This window comes from Myxocyprinus asiaticus, chromosome 2 (assembly GCF_019703515.2).
Source record: "Myxocyprinus asiaticus isolate MX2 ecotype Aquarium Trade chromosome 2, UBuf_Myxa_2, whole genome shotgun sequence".
NCBI classification, from domain to species: domain Eukaryota; kingdom Metazoa; phylum Chordata; class Actinopteri; order Cypriniformes; family Catostomidae; genus Myxocyprinus; species Myxocyprinus asiaticus.
The window spans coordinates 16,499,787-16,515,212 of record NC_059345.1 but is presented as its reverse complement, the minus strand read 5'-3'; the positions used below and the strand labels follow the sequence as shown (position 1 = coordinate 16,515,212).

Below are 15,426 nucleotides of genomic sequence, written 5' to 3'. Positions count from 1 at the left end.
ACACCAAAAATACAAGAAAAAGAATGTGAAAGTGAAAGTTAAAGTGGATATTGACTGAGCAGGGAGGAGAATTTATAAAAAGAAAGTCATACACATCCGGGATGCATAAGGGTGAGTAAATGAAGAGAATTTTCACTAAAAAAAATTATAAAAAACAAAGAAACAAAACAATATCAAAAGATCCTTATCATTTTGTGGCACTTCCTCACAAGAGGTTTGCTTTTTTCTTTGTTTACAGAATTGTCAGTGCTCACATTTGTAACTTTGCATATTTTGGATGAAATTTCAGATGTATTTTATGTTTAGGAATGTGGTTGTTTTTGTTATCACTGTTCTAATGGTGAATGTATAACTGTTGTCCACATTCTCCAGGATATGTATTTAGGGCCATCTTTTTTATTTACTCATTGGGGGAAGATTGATTGGGTTCCACGTGCTTATCCAGAAATGCTGCTGAAATTACAAAAACATGCTGCTCTATGTCCTCTTTTAACAGATCACCTTTGGCACAAAACACTTTGAGCTACTTTGAGAACTTGGCAGTGCGATACTGCAGATATTGTTGACTTTTGTATGACTGTACCTCATTTGTAAGTCGCTTTGGATAAAAGCATCTGCTAAATGACTAAATGTAAAATGTAAGAAGAAACATTAGCACCAGATCTCTTTCAGTACAGTTTACAAATTTTTCTTGTGACATTACACTTACATAATAATACACCAATCAGCCACAACATTAAAACCTTCTGCCTAATATTGTGTAGGCCCCCCTCATGCTGCCAAAATAGCGCCAACCCGCATCTCAGAATAGCATTCTGAGATGCTATTCTTCTCACCACAATTGTACAGGCTGGTTATCTGAGTTACCATAGTCTTTGTCAGTTTGAACCAGTTTGGCCATTCTCTGTTGACCTCTTTCATCAACAAGGTGTTTCCATCCACAGAACTGTCGCTCACTGGATGATTTTTGTTTTTGCCACCTTTTGGAGTAAATTCTAGAGATGGAAATGCCTTGTTGATGAGAGAGGTCAACAGAGAATGGCCAGACTTGTTCGAACTGACAAAGTCGACAGAAACTTAGATAACTGCTCTGTACAATTGTGGTGAGAAGAATAGCATCTCAGAATGCTATTCTGAGATGTGGGTTGGCGCTGTTTTGGCGGCACGAGGGGGACCTACACAATATTAGACAGGTGGTTTTAATGTTGTGGCTGATCAGTGTAGTTATTTTAGCTGTCATTTGCAATTAAAGATTACTGACTGTCCAGTATCTGAATAATCCTTCATGCAAGTCCTTACTGAGGCAAGCTGTTGCTGAGGCAAAGAGAGGTGGCATCACTCGTCCATGTCAACAAAACATGTTTGCCTTGTGATCCTATTAAGGGCTCAGGTGGATTGAGTCAAACAGAACACGCTGTAGCTCAGTCCCATAGAGACTCAACTAACAAGAGAGAGTCCAATGTAGAAACTGATCTGTGGCATGTTGGTTGCATGCATATGTGCATATCTGTACACGTTAGCTTACCTTTATTTCTTTGGGCTCAAATATATACACTAAATACTGTATACTATATACTAAATATTTAAATAGTTTTATTTTAATGTCTGTTTGACCACTGAAGTGGTGTAGTGCTGCTGGCGAGTCACTGAGTGGGATGATCAGCTGATAGAGGGAGATTACAGGAAGAGGGTATTTCCTGTTACCATCTGCACTTGTGATCCCAGTTTTAGTCTTTATGAATGACTTGTTCATTAAAGACAACACTGAATACAAAACTGACCCTACCTAATGCATGTTCTTGGTCTTTTTATACATTATTCATCAGAGCACATTATTTCTAGGAAAAAAATTTATAATCTTTCATAAAAATGTAATAACTTTTTCCACCTCTGAAATTACTTTTCTTTTGAACCAAGTGAAAAAATTATATTAATCAATATTTTAAGTCCTATCAATAGCGATCCAATTAAATCGTAATAGATAAAGTCAAGTCTTGCTTTACATTATTCTGTTTTGGTCAGAAATATGTCACAATATGGAAATTAGAGGGATTGTTCATTCTAAAATGAAAATTCTGTCATTATTTACTCACCCTCATGTTGTACCAAACCCAACTTACTTTCTTCCAAGGAACACTTAAAGGAGATGATCTAACATAATTTGTGATATAAATTATGTTACACTATATTTGTCTTCTTTTTCTTTCTTTTTTGTTTTTTTTGTTTTTTGTTTTTGTTTTGTTGCTGAGGCGTAATGATCATGTGCTATTACAAACAGTGGTAGTATTGCATGGTGTCAATGCATAATTTATATAAGTAATTAATATAAGTAAATACTGTAATATATTTATAAGTAAATGTTATAAAGTAACCTAATCAGATTTTTCCTTGGTTTATGCTGTTGTGACTGGTCTTTTACATTATTGTAGTACTAACTAAACAGAGAATAGTGTACACCTAAAATGAGTCAGTGTCCAGAACTCAGGCAGATATTTGGAATTCTTGGAAATGTGATTGTTGGCACATACATATGGGTTTGTGCCTTTTGGTTCACAGAAAATTGTCATTTTCCCAGGAAGTTGACCATTTAATTTTAATGTGCTACTTTGTGTGGTGAGTCCTGCTGTCACTTTTATAGGTTAATCAGTTATTGCCTGATTATGGATGGCCATATATATAATGACTCATAAAGTTTTCATTATGACTGTCAGGAATATAACACTGCCAGTTTATCTGACCTAATTACTAGAATTAAATGTGGAAAAAGGGTACAAACATATGTTGACAATGAGTTTATGATTTTTAGCAGACATTTTATAGTTTGACTATTGAGCCTAATTTGTAATATTCAGGGTCACCAACCTGGAAATATCAGGTAATTTTAATAATGTGATTTCCAGGTCTGAAAATGTAAATGAATAAAGTCTAATAAAAGTCACGGAAACAATTAAATAGTCTAAAATATCTAAAATATCAAATATCTAAAATATTTAAAAGGCTAAAAATTGCTTTCTATGTGGATCACTCTTGAGATATTTTTTACTCTTAATTTACTTTTGGTATGTGATCTTGCCCTCTCTGTGCAGCCCATAACTGCTGTGAGTCAGTGCTGGTCACCCTGTGCTCAGCGGGACTGGACGGTTTCATTCAGTCTCTGTCCAGCGAGCACCTTTGCTTTGTGCAGGACCTGGCCTTTGACATGGCTCAGTTCCTGGTGGGCACGGTGGGCCGGGCGGACATGCTGGAAGAGGCTCTGCTGCTGGACGAGCATCAAATCCCCCTGCAGGAGTGCGAGAGGCTGGACCAGAGTCTGTCCCTGGCCCTCAGACACCTCACACTGCCCCCTGGCTGGAGCCTACTTGGGAAGAACACAGGTGAGCTCAGTTTGGTGCAGCCTAGTGGTTAAAGATGAAAAGGTTGTAGATTCAAACCCAGAAATATCATGAAATATCACCTTTATACCCTGTAATCTGTCCATTTAATAAGTGTCCTTTAAGTTGCTTTGGGTAAAAGTGTCAGCCACATGACAAAGTAATTATGAATTATTTCTGAGATCAGTTAAGTTGGAGCATATTCATATTAGATTTGTACATAGTGGTGCTTGCTAAAGCATACTTGCATTCATTATTATGGCTCATAATTAGGGTTAGGGGTTTGTTATAAGTCTTACATTTCACCTTACAGATGATAAAAAACACATTAATAAATCCTTAGCAACCACCCACAACTCCCTGTAGTATTGTGGTGGCACATTTTGCATGGGCAGACATGACATTTTCTTCATAAGATGTAAACATTAACATTTTTTTTGTATGTTTACAGTAGTAACCTGTAAGAGGTTGTCTGACTGGTGAAATGGTTTAGATGTTTTGTTTACAAATATCTGTGTACTAAATTGGCCAATAGGAGCTTATTATACATTATCAAGAAGTTTCAATAGCAGTTATGGCATTATTAAACCTGTAGAGGGCGTATAAGCATTATTAGGTTGTGTGTCTAGTTTGTCCAGTTCATACTTGATTTTCAACATTCTGAAAATCTGGCATTAAAAAAAATAAAAATAAAATAAAAATGTAATTTCCAACAATATACTGTGTACGCCTAAAGGTTTTTGTTGCTGGTTTCAGAGAGCTAATAATACTTGGTTTATTGTTTGTGGGACCATCTTAACATATTCTTGGCCAATAACCTTTTTTTTTTTTTTTCATTCTTTTTTGGTTTCCATTACAGACTTAGAATAGAATGCATTGTATGATACTCTAGAACATGTAACTGCAGCCAATTATAAACTGAATGATATTCCAGATTGGGTTCCAAGTAATCAGTAAAGTTCCTTTTGGTTCATAGTAGTGACACAAATATGCATATTATATATATTATAAATTTTTTTTGACAATACACATAAGCAAGCTACAGATTAGATAAGATGACAATTAGAAGTGTTAACCTTAGATACATATACTTTGTATGTAATGTTTTAACTATTTATTATAATTTAATGCATTACTGTTTTTGTTGATTGTGAAAACATTTTGTCCTTGTATTGTGTCAGGCTTTATTGAGTTTTGACAACAAGCATGTCAGCTGAGGCTGGAGAGAAGAGTTTGTCTATACAGTGTGTTTGTGTGTGTGTGTGTGTGTGCGCGCGCGTGCGCGTGTGTTTCTGTGTGTGTGAGTCAGTAAGAAGGTGAGTGTCAAAGCACTTGAAAGAAAGTATAAAGTATAAAGTGGCCTTATTGATTTGTCTTTGTCCACTAATCCTTGACTTGATGACTTAATGTGTGGTCCACAACCTTTTACTGCCCCATGCTAACAAGACAAGTGAAGTCATTTTTATTGTATAGCACTTTTTACAATACACATTGTTTCAAAGCAGCTTTACATAAAATCATGCTATATTGTGTAATGCTTTAAATGTCTAAAAGTCCCCATTGAGCAGTTTCACTGAAAAACGTCATTGCAAATCATGCTTTAAAGGGGTCATGAAGTGCTTTCTTTATATAATTTTATTATCTTCCCTGAGGTCCACTGATAATGTTATAAAAATTATTTTTTGCACCAAAACAGTCATAATTTAGTAATATATGATCATTTTCCACTCTGTTTTTGGCCCTCTGTCTGAAACGTTTGGTTTTGGCATAAGCACATCCTTAAAAATTCAACGTAAACGCCCACTGTTCTGATTGGCTAACATAATGCAGCCCCTCAAAATCAGCAAACTCAACTGGAAGAGAATGAACAAGCCCCTCAACATTTCAAACAAAATTGCAGGGTTTGCACATAATGCACATCCAACACATTCTATCCAAATATATTAAACTGTTTATCTCAAACACAACTGTTAACACTTAGCACCATAAACTATCAAACAGTCATGACATTTGAAATATTCAGGAATGAAACGGTTTCTTACATTTTTGATCGGGTCCAAGTGTTTTGAATTGACCCAGTCTTCAATAACAGTTCCTTTGCAAAGCTTGAATCATATTATGACTAGTTCACAAGCAATCCACGCTGACATGAGCCAAAAAACAAAACAAAGAACGCAGACACATAGTCCAACGCACAGTGAAATGACGCAGACACATACTGTAGGCCCACTGAGGTGCACATCGCCGGAAACACATAGCAACTGTCAAAGACGTCCATCTAGTTCATGTTTACATATGCCAACAATTAAAAACTGTGGTGAAAGAATGTGTCCATGACGCATTTATGCTCAAAACAACAAGAGGCAGCAGCTGAATGAAAGAGAATTGCTTCTCACCTTCAGAGTTGTAACTTGACACCGCGTCTTTTAAAAGCGGCGAGATACATGGCAACGGTCAAAGAGTCCGTGTATATAAAAAATTATTCAAAATAGTGCAGATGGTCCCCTTCGGTGTTCAGGAATAGTTAGCCTACTCTCTTGAACTGCGCACCAGTAGGCGGAGCCAAGAGTGCGATTATGCATGTTGTGGGGTGTGTAAATACAAATAAGCAATGTTTCGTCATGGACAGACAGATTTCAAAACAAGACATTTCAGCAGGGTGATATCTATAAATGCTCTTTTTAGACTGGGGAGGAAGTTTTGAGTTCTGAAATTTACAGTATGCTTTTATAGTACAGTTACCTCTTATATGTCTAAATATCAAGGAAAATTTGTTTCTCCATTTCATGACCCCTTTAAAATTGTTTGTCTTAAGGCTCCCAGTGAGCAAGCCAAAGGTGACTGTGGCAAGAAACCAATTCTGTAAGATGTTAGATGTTAAACCTGACAGACAAACTGACCATGGTTTATACTTGGAAACAGTGTTGGGTAATGTTACTTTTAAAAGTAACTTGTTAGGGGCTCCTGGGTAGCTCAGTGGTAAAGACGCTGGCAGCGCACTTCAAAGAACAAAATCATCTGCAAAACTGAGCCATTTAAATGTTAGACAATGAAAGAGATGCAAGTTGATTGGCTACTCGATTACAAGTCAAAGGACCAATCAGCATACACCATGCCAGCCGATTGGCTTAAGATGTCACGTGAGCGAGCCGACTGATTATCAGATAACAAGTCAAAGAACCGAACTTGTGCCACATAGAGTTGCATGGCTGAACCTTGGTCATTTTGTCAGAAACTTCATAGCAGAAAGTATTTATTTATTTATTTTACACTCAAAAGAATGTTAGCACTCATTAAAAAATGTGGCTGTTGTGGTTGGGGACAGTAGGGCAAGTATCCCAAGGATTCGGACTGTCAGGGCCCTTTTAAAGCATCAAGCCACATGGCTCAAGACTGCCAAAGGAAGCTGAACACCAGGCCCCTCGGCAAACGCCACACAAAAAAGATCAAGAAGGCCAAGGACAAAGAAGTCATTATGTTGCAAGAGACAGAACTCAGGGGACTTGTCATATGGAAAAACCTGGGGCAGATCAGACACTGATCCTGATTTACATGCATCCATTTCAATTTTTTATTTTATTTTTCTGGAGCTCTGTTTTCTCTTTCAGGGCTGGGGCCTCAAGAGACCCTCCTGCACTTCGCTGCACGCCTTGGGCTCTTCAAAGTAGCCTGTTTTCTCCTAAAGCAGCCAGGGGGTCGAGAGGCCCTCAACCTATGCAACAAACAGGGGACCACCCCGACAGTCATCGCCCAGAGCCTAGGATACACGGCACTGTTGCAGCTCTTCAGCCAGTGAGTGCTGCAGTTACACACACAGCCTCTGATTTACTTAAAGGTGCAGTATGTAAGATTCAGAAACCCTTCTTATTAATGACACCTGTGGCCGTTAAGTGAACTGCAGCCAGCTACCTGTTGCTTGTGCTCGCACACACACTCTATAGGGATGTGAGCATCAACCAAACAATGACAAAGAGACTGAACGTGATTCGCTGACATCATGCTGACAGATGAGGTAGCATAATTAAAATTACACAGTTATGATTGTTTTACTACAGACTTTGAGACTGCATATTATATTTGACTCTCCAGTGCTGGAACAGGGCTAAAACAAAGTGTGGATATAGGTCTGGCTATGCGAGACTGTAGTTTGAAGTAATCACTTTTCTTTGCATGATACATTGACTGCATTTATATGATAGCCTATGTTGGCATTAGCTAGCTAGCCAGCTTTATCAATAGTGGTTAGCTAAATTTGGTGGATGATGACAGCAGCTGTTTATAAAATAGAATGTACATTATAAATATGTTGACACAATTCAGTATTGATGTGATTCCATCACAACTGTCATTTTGATATATCGATGAGCTATTGTTTTATAATAATAGAATGTATAATTTTCTGTATAACCAAGTTACGTTACACAAAAGAATGGGTCTTGTTGCATTATTTTGAACATTGTCTAGCATTCATTTCATGTGTTATTTTAGTTTACCTTGCTGAATAATTACAGATTAACATTGACATTAACCTGACTTTTAGTATAAAGAGAAGATCGTTGAAATTATTTGAAAGTTATGAAGCAAGGTAGCTTGCAATTCGTCAGCGTTAGCAGGCAAGATCAAGTTAGCTAAAATTACACAGATCAATCCTTATGGCACTATATTTCACATACTTTGCAGTTATGTAAGCTTACCTGTCCAATAAGAAGAACGCCAATTTAGGGTTGGTTTTGATCCCCAAAACCGAACGAAGGTCCCTCCAGGAATCAAATACGCTGCGGATGTTCACTCTAGTTTTCACTCGACCATGATCACGTTTCCGCTTAGCCAGATGGGATTCAGTAGATACATTTTTATTTTTTTTTGGCTTACTCTGAGTTTTTGTAGGAGTCGGTGTTGTGCTGGGAGCCGGACTTTGCTGGATTCCATCTCTAAGATAATGTTACTGTGGCAGCGGGGGCGTCGTCAAGCATCTGTCCGGAGAGAGAGAAAGCGGTAAGGGCGCTTGCACCTGAGCTAGATTATGTGTAACACCTGTCTCTAATTCCAGTAAGCATGGGGAGAGTGCCATATAAGCAGCCACGCCACCAGCAGAGAGAGAGAGAGAGTCTGGCACAAGGAAGGCCACAGTGCTCCTGAAGCTGCTACGTTTAATCTGTTATGTTTGTGAAGCTGTTGTGTTTAAGTTACTACGTGTTTGTGAAGCTAATGAGTTTAAGTCTACAAAGCTGACAAGCTTGTGAAGTTGTAAAGCATTGAAGTGGCCGATTAAAAGTCCCACCTGAGCCTGGAAAAACCTGCTTCCCTGTGTTCTGCTTCCCTTATGTTTGTGAGCTGTTACACTGGTGCCGAAACCTGGGATCTTGAAGTACGCCCCATGGAGTCCTCCCAGTTGGCAGAGATCCTCAAATCCCTCGCTGGCTTACACCAGTCCCACCAACAATCCCTGCTTGAGCTCTGGCAAGATCAAGATCGCCGGTTCTTTGAGATCCCTCGGGCTCAAGCAGAGGACCGGCATGCAATCTGGAGCCTTCTCAGCCAGGAGAGAGCCCCGGACGCCTCCCCGGACAACCACAGCCCCGCCCACGCTTCTGAAGATGGGGGCCGAGGATGATCCGAAAGCCTTCCTTGACTTATTCAAGGGAACCACTGAGATATGGAGCTGGCCGTGTGATCAGTGGGCAGCCAGGCTCCTCCCGTTGCTGTCCGGGGAAGTCCAGCTCGCAGCACAACAACTGCCGGCGGCGAACCTCCTGGCTTATGAGGACCTGAAGAAGACCATCCTGCAGCGGGTTGGCCACAGTCTGGAGCAGCATCACGAGCTCTTCCGGTCGATGAATTTGGAGATGACCGGCCGCCCGTTTGCCTTCACCCAATGGCTACGAGACGCCTGCCGGAGATGGCTGCTGGCGGGGGATCGCGACGTCGAGGGAATAATGGACCAGGTGGTACTGGAGCAGCTCATCTATCGGCTACCGCGAGGAATGGCGGAATGGGTCCAATGCCACCACCCAGCGTCGCTGGAGGAGGCTGTTCGATTGGCGGAGGAGACCTCCCACTCTCCCCTCCCCCTGTGATTTCCCCATTCTCTTCCCCCTCCCCTCTTCTCTCTCACTCTGCTCTCTCCCCAGAGCCCATTCCTGCCCCGTGGAGGCGAGGAGTCCCGCCACCGAAGCCAGTTCCTAGTGTTGCATCGCCAACAACAGTGACAGTGCCCCACCGCTCTCCCCCTCAGGTGGAAGTGTCCGCCGACGCAGGTACAGGCGTGGCGCCTGGGCCAGTCTGCTGGAGTTGCGGGGATCCGGGACACTTCCGGGATCAATGCCCTGTGATGGAGCTGGGAATGGTGGCCCAGATCTCCGACACTCCGCAGGCTGCCCCCGATCGGGCCGGAGCATACCGGATACCGGTAAGTGTCAAGGGGGTACTCACCAAGCATTGGTGGATACGGGTTGTAATCAAACCACTATCCACCAACGCTTGGTTCAACAAGAGGCTTTGGGCACAGCTAAAACTGTGAGGGTGAAGTGTGTGCATGCGGATATTCACAACTACCCTTGTGATTAAATTTCGGGGAACAAAACATAGAGTGGAGGCCGCGGTTAGTTCCCGCCTCACCCATCCGCTGATTTTGGGGACTAATAGGCCTGAATTTACAGCATGCAGTGTTGCGGAGGCACTCTTCAAAATAATCTCCCGGGTGGGAATCCGAAAGAAATCCTCACCGAACAGGGCACAACTTTTATGTCACAGACACTACGCGAGCTTTATGAATTATTGGGCATTAAATCAATCCGCACCAGCATTTACCATCCACAAACAGATGGCCTGATGGAGCGATTTAATAAAACCCTTAAAAACATGATTCGTAAGTTCGTGCATGAGGATGCTAGAAACTGGGACAAATGGCTCAATCCCCTGTTATTCGCAGTATGAGAGGTCCCGCAAGCCTCCACTTGGTTTTCCCCATTTGAGCTACTGTATAGTCGGTGCCCGTGCGGCATGCTTGATATTATATGCGAAGCTTGGGAGGAGGGACCTTCAAACAGTAAGAATGAAATTCAATACGTTCTTGATCTTAGAGCAAAACTCCACACTTTGGGGCAACTAACACAGGAGAATTTGCTCCAAGCTCAAGAACGACAGAGCCGACAGGATGACAGGGGAACTCGGCTGCGGGAATTTGCAATGGGAGATAAGGTACATGTATTACTTCCCACATCGAGCTCCAAATTACTCGCCAAGTGGCAAGGACCCTTTGAGGTCACACAACGAGTGGGGGATCTCAATTATGATGTAAAGCGAACCGATAGAGGGGGCGCATGTCAAATATATCACCTCCACCTCCTGAAATTTTGGAGCGAGGCGGTCCCTGTGACGTTGGCTACGGTAGTCCCAGAGAGGGCGGAGCTCGGGCCAGAGATGAATACAAAACACAATCATTTCACCCAGTCACTTGCGGAGACCACCTCTCACCGTATCAACTCACAGAGGTTGCCAAGTTGCAAAAGGAGTTTGCAGACGTGTTTTCCCCTCTACCAGGTCGTACGAACCTCATACAGCACCACATCGAGACCGAGCCAGGGGTGGTGGTATGTAGCCATCCCTACCGATTGCCCAAGCACAAAAAGAAAATTGTCCGGGAAGAATTGGATGCAGTGCTCGATATGGGGGTAATAGAGGAATCCCAAAGCGATTTGTCTAGCCCAGTTGTTCGCGACCAAAGAGCGACGGGTCTGTACGGTTCTGTTTGGATTATAGAAAAGTCAAGCGGAGTCTAAATTTGACGCATACCCAATGCCTTGCATTGATGAGTTGCTCGATTGGTTGGGCACTGCTCGATTTTATTCGACACTGGATTTGACAAAGGGTTATTAGCAGCTCCCCTTGATACCAATTTCCCATGAAAAAATGCCGTTTGGATTACACGTTTGGTTTGTTTGGAGCCCCGACTACGTTTCAGCATCTCATGGACCGAATCTTCAGACCGCATTCAGCTTACGCCACAAGACTGCGGCGATTGCGACCTGCCCGAGGCCCAAGACAGTTCCTGGGGCTGGCTGGCTATTATAGGAGATTCGTGCCTAATTATTCGGATGTCAGCAGCCCGCTGACTGATCTCACTAAAAAGGGAGCTCCAGACCCGGTCCAGTGAATGGAGCAGTGTCAACAGGCATTCATGCAGGTTAAAGCCACACCTCTGCGAGATTTCCTGTCCAGAAATTGGGGGGGAGTGGTAGACAGGCCAGATGTCTCCCCGGCCTGAGTCGGGCGGTGGGGATATGTGGCAGCGGGGGCGTGGTCAAGCATCCATCCAAAGAGAAAGAAAGCGGTAAGGGCGCTTGCACCTGAGCTATATTATGTGTAACACCTGTCTCTAATTCCAGTGAGCATGGGGAGAGTGGCATATAAGCAGCCACGCCACCAGCAGAGAGAGAGAGTCTGGCACAAGGAGGGCCACGGTGCTCCTGAAGCTGCTACATTTAATCTGTTATGTTTGTGAAGCTGTTGTGTTTAAGTTACTACGTGTTTGTGAAGCTAATGAGTGTAAGTCTACGTGCCTGTGAAGCTGACGAGCTTGTGAAGATGTAAAGCATTGAAGTGGCCGATTAAAAGTCCTACCTGAGCCTGGAAAAACCTGCTTCCCTTTGTTCTCTTTCCCTTCTGTTTGTGAGCTGTTAAAGTGGATCAGGATGTGACTCAAGGCAGACCTGAACTTGTTGCAGGTAAGGGTGGACCCTTGCTCTGTTTCAAACCTAGTCACCTGTCATCGTAGGCAGCATTTTAAGGTACCATAGGCATGCTCCTGACACGATGTCTGCTCCAAAATGTTGGCAGCCTCATTTTGGCCAATTATTAAGGCAGCATTGCATGTATCCTTTGAAGTGAAGGCAATAATAGAATGCAGAATAGAAGCGTGAGAAATAAATCCAAGATAATAGACGAATTGAAAGACAAAAAAGACAAAAGTTTGGTTATAAAAATACTTACATTTTACTCAATACTGAAAAGTATTGATGAACAATAGTTGCACTATTTTACGCAATATTTTGTGTTTGCTATGTATTTTTTATGTTTATTATTAGAGTATTCTGTCATTAGCTTAGCAACATGCTAATGTCATTCTCTATTCAGTTGTCAGCTCAGTCTCCTTAGTTTAGTGCAATTTGTGTGGCACATGGATTTGATGCCTGTGTAGATTGTTCCAAAGCATTCACTTATGAGTCACTTATATTAGAATGCAGCTGCTTATGTAGGCTGTAGGCAGCTAGGAAACTCACTAGGTTTCACTAATTTCTGGGATTTTACCAGCATGATAGACCTGAATAATTACAATATTGGTTAAATCCCACTTCCCACAGACCTGGAGTTCTCCTTTCTTCTAAACAGAGAAGACCTCTCTTCCAACATCTGTAAAGAGAAGTGTATATTAAATTACACTGTTAAAAATAAAACATGCAGTTGTTACCTTACAGATGTAATTTTGTAGTCAGGTAGATTCAGTTATATTAAGTAATATTTTTGACTTTAATAAAACCATTTAATTTAGGCCCTAGATGTTACCACATCTTATTACATAGCAGTGCGATTCTGATTGGTCAGTCAAATAAAATTTTGCATTGATTGTGGAATTGAACTATCAATTATTTCTATCATAATACCAAATGTGAAATAGAGACTGTCTTAGATTACGAGTGCTCTCACAACAGACGCATAGTACGTGAGATTTAGGTGGAAAAGTGAAGTTAAAACTAAAAAGTCAATTACATGACCATAGATCATGTTTCTCTCTCTTTCTCTCTGCGTGTGCGCTCTGTACATACAATACAGTACAAGTGTATATAATATTATATCTTGTTAATTCAACATAGTTTGCATTTCCATCAGCTTAATTTTGATGCGCTAAACCTTTTTTTCCGCAAAAAATCCTTGGATGGAAGTGTAGTTAATGTATAAGAGCTCAGTAGCTCATATTAAAGAGCTGATTTCATAGTTTCATTGGTTTTCAGCATGTCTAGCCAATTATGGCATGAGAAACTTTAGAAAACACAGACTTACAAGTAGGTTTATGATTGTGGTGTAACTAAAGCCTGTTGGCTATTTAAAAAAAAAAAGGGGAGGGGGGGGAATTAGTCCCTTTAAGATGCCCCACCCAAACATCCAATTTCAATAGGAAAAACGACAATATAGGACTGAAAACTACACTTGTCAAATTATTTCATGGGTTTTTTTACACCACTTGTTTTCTTCCTGTTAATTCAACTGTAATGGTTAGATACTATATTTTGATGCTGTTCTGAGGGTTTGCATGATGATAATTCTAATATGTCATACTAATAAAAATAAATAAAGTCATCAGCAACCGTTTCTTTGTCTGTGAATTTGGGCTCGTTACTTTGCTTAGTTGTGTTCTCAATAGTTCAGCAAATTCTGTTGATTTTTTTTTTTTTTTTTTACACATCACATTTGCATCACACAGATCTCTTATTAGAAAGCAGTGACCTGCATGTTGCTTTGCTGTGATCTCAGTAAGAAAGATCATGCCACCCAGGATTAGTAAGTTCTCTAGGCCCAGTTTTTCACCATTACCTCTTATCATTGACACTCCAGTTGATGGAAAACTAGAAAGCAATCCTTGTATTTTCATTTAACTCTATTAAAACTTGATTTGTATATTTGGATCATTATCAACTGCTTCTTGAACAAAGCAAACTAGTGAATCATGACTAAATTACATGGAGTCCCTCAATGACAGCTGTGTTATAATTTTGTTTAAAGTTGAAATGGAACAGTTTGAGCATATCCAGTTAATCAGATGCCCTGTTTTGATGTAGGAAGACTTCAGAAACAGAAAGTGATGTTGAGACACTCGGGCAGATCTCCTCGGGCCCTCGTATGGTACAGCACCACCCTTCTCTGAACACCTACACCCTTTCAGTGGGCACCAGGCCGGGCAGCGCACCGCCCAACCTGCAGGCCGACATCCTGGAACTGCGCAGACTGATCATCTGCCATCGTCAGGGCAAGGTGAGTCATGTCAGTTTGCTTACGAAGATTTGGGCATAACTTCCTTTTCTAGATGTTTAACTGGCTAACTCTTTCTTTCTATCTCTGTTTTTGTTTAATGTATCTCTGCCTTTCTATTATTCCTGTTATGCTTGCTGGGTTTCTTTCTTTTCTATCTCACTTTTTCTCTCCAGTACTTCCAATGTTGTCACCTTAACCAGCAAATATCATGGCACCACACCACATTATTTACAGTCAGTATTCTTGTGCTTTGTGCCAATATTAAGAACAATATTTTTTGTACAAAACTGATCACTGTGATTTTTCCCCATAACAGAGTTTTACTTTAAAGTATGATGTCACACATTTAAATATGATGTCAGAAAAATTCAACCATTATTTTTAAAAAGGGGAAAGTATAATAGGACAAAACAAATTCTTAATTTGCTCAACAAATGCATACCACAAAACAACATATATGATCAAAGCATATTTGTATTTTAATTCCATCATAATTTGAGTAGAATTATTTTTTTTGTATAACACGTGTAATAAAAAGTTATGTTATTTTTCCCTTAAATATGATGTCAGAATGATCAAGCTATTATTTTTAAAGAGGGAGATATCATGGCATAACAGGGTTATACATTATACACGTTCGGTGTCCTGTAAGTTATTTCAGTGGTAAGTCATGGGGTCCCACTCAGCACACAAATGACACTGTTACCTAAAGGCGTGGTCACATTTACCACTGCACAGCGAAATTACGCTGGCGAAGAAGGTGTTGACGAATGTTGAGCGCATGTGAAACCAGCCAAAACTAACAGCCAAGCAGCCTCTTTTCAATGCTGCACTTTATACTCTGGGTGAGTGAAGTTAAAACGAAACTCGCCATTAAAATTATATCCTTGTCCATTGTGAATATTTATTGTAGCTGTGAACCCCACACAGAGGTCACTGTCAAACCAAGCAATTTCCTATTGGTCAATGCAGCAAATTTACCTGTCAAAGTTCACCAAACTTGAACTACACGCGAATTCAGAGAGGG

General features: G+C 40.8%; 1 protein-coding gene across 2 annotated transcripts in view; it reads left to right on the top strand.

The window, feature by feature from the left end:
• LOC127413265 (A-kinase anchor protein 13) overlaps positions 1–15,426 on the top strand; it is a 119,455-nt gene that overhangs the window by 16,731 nt on the left and 87,298 nt on the right. The window contains exons 4-6 of one of the 2 annotated variants that reach the window (XM_051650249.1): positions 3,087–3,374; positions 6,980–7,163; positions 14,207–14,399. In XM_051650249.1, the coding sequence (XP_051506209.1) occupies positions 3,087–3,374; positions 6,980–7,163; positions 14,207–14,399 (665 nt within the window). Of the gene's footprint in view, positions 1–3,086; positions 3,375–6,979; positions 7,164–11,682; positions 12,098–14,206; positions 14,400–15,426 lie in introns of those variants that run through there. The other variant, XM_051650259.1, reaches the window with a different exon arrangement.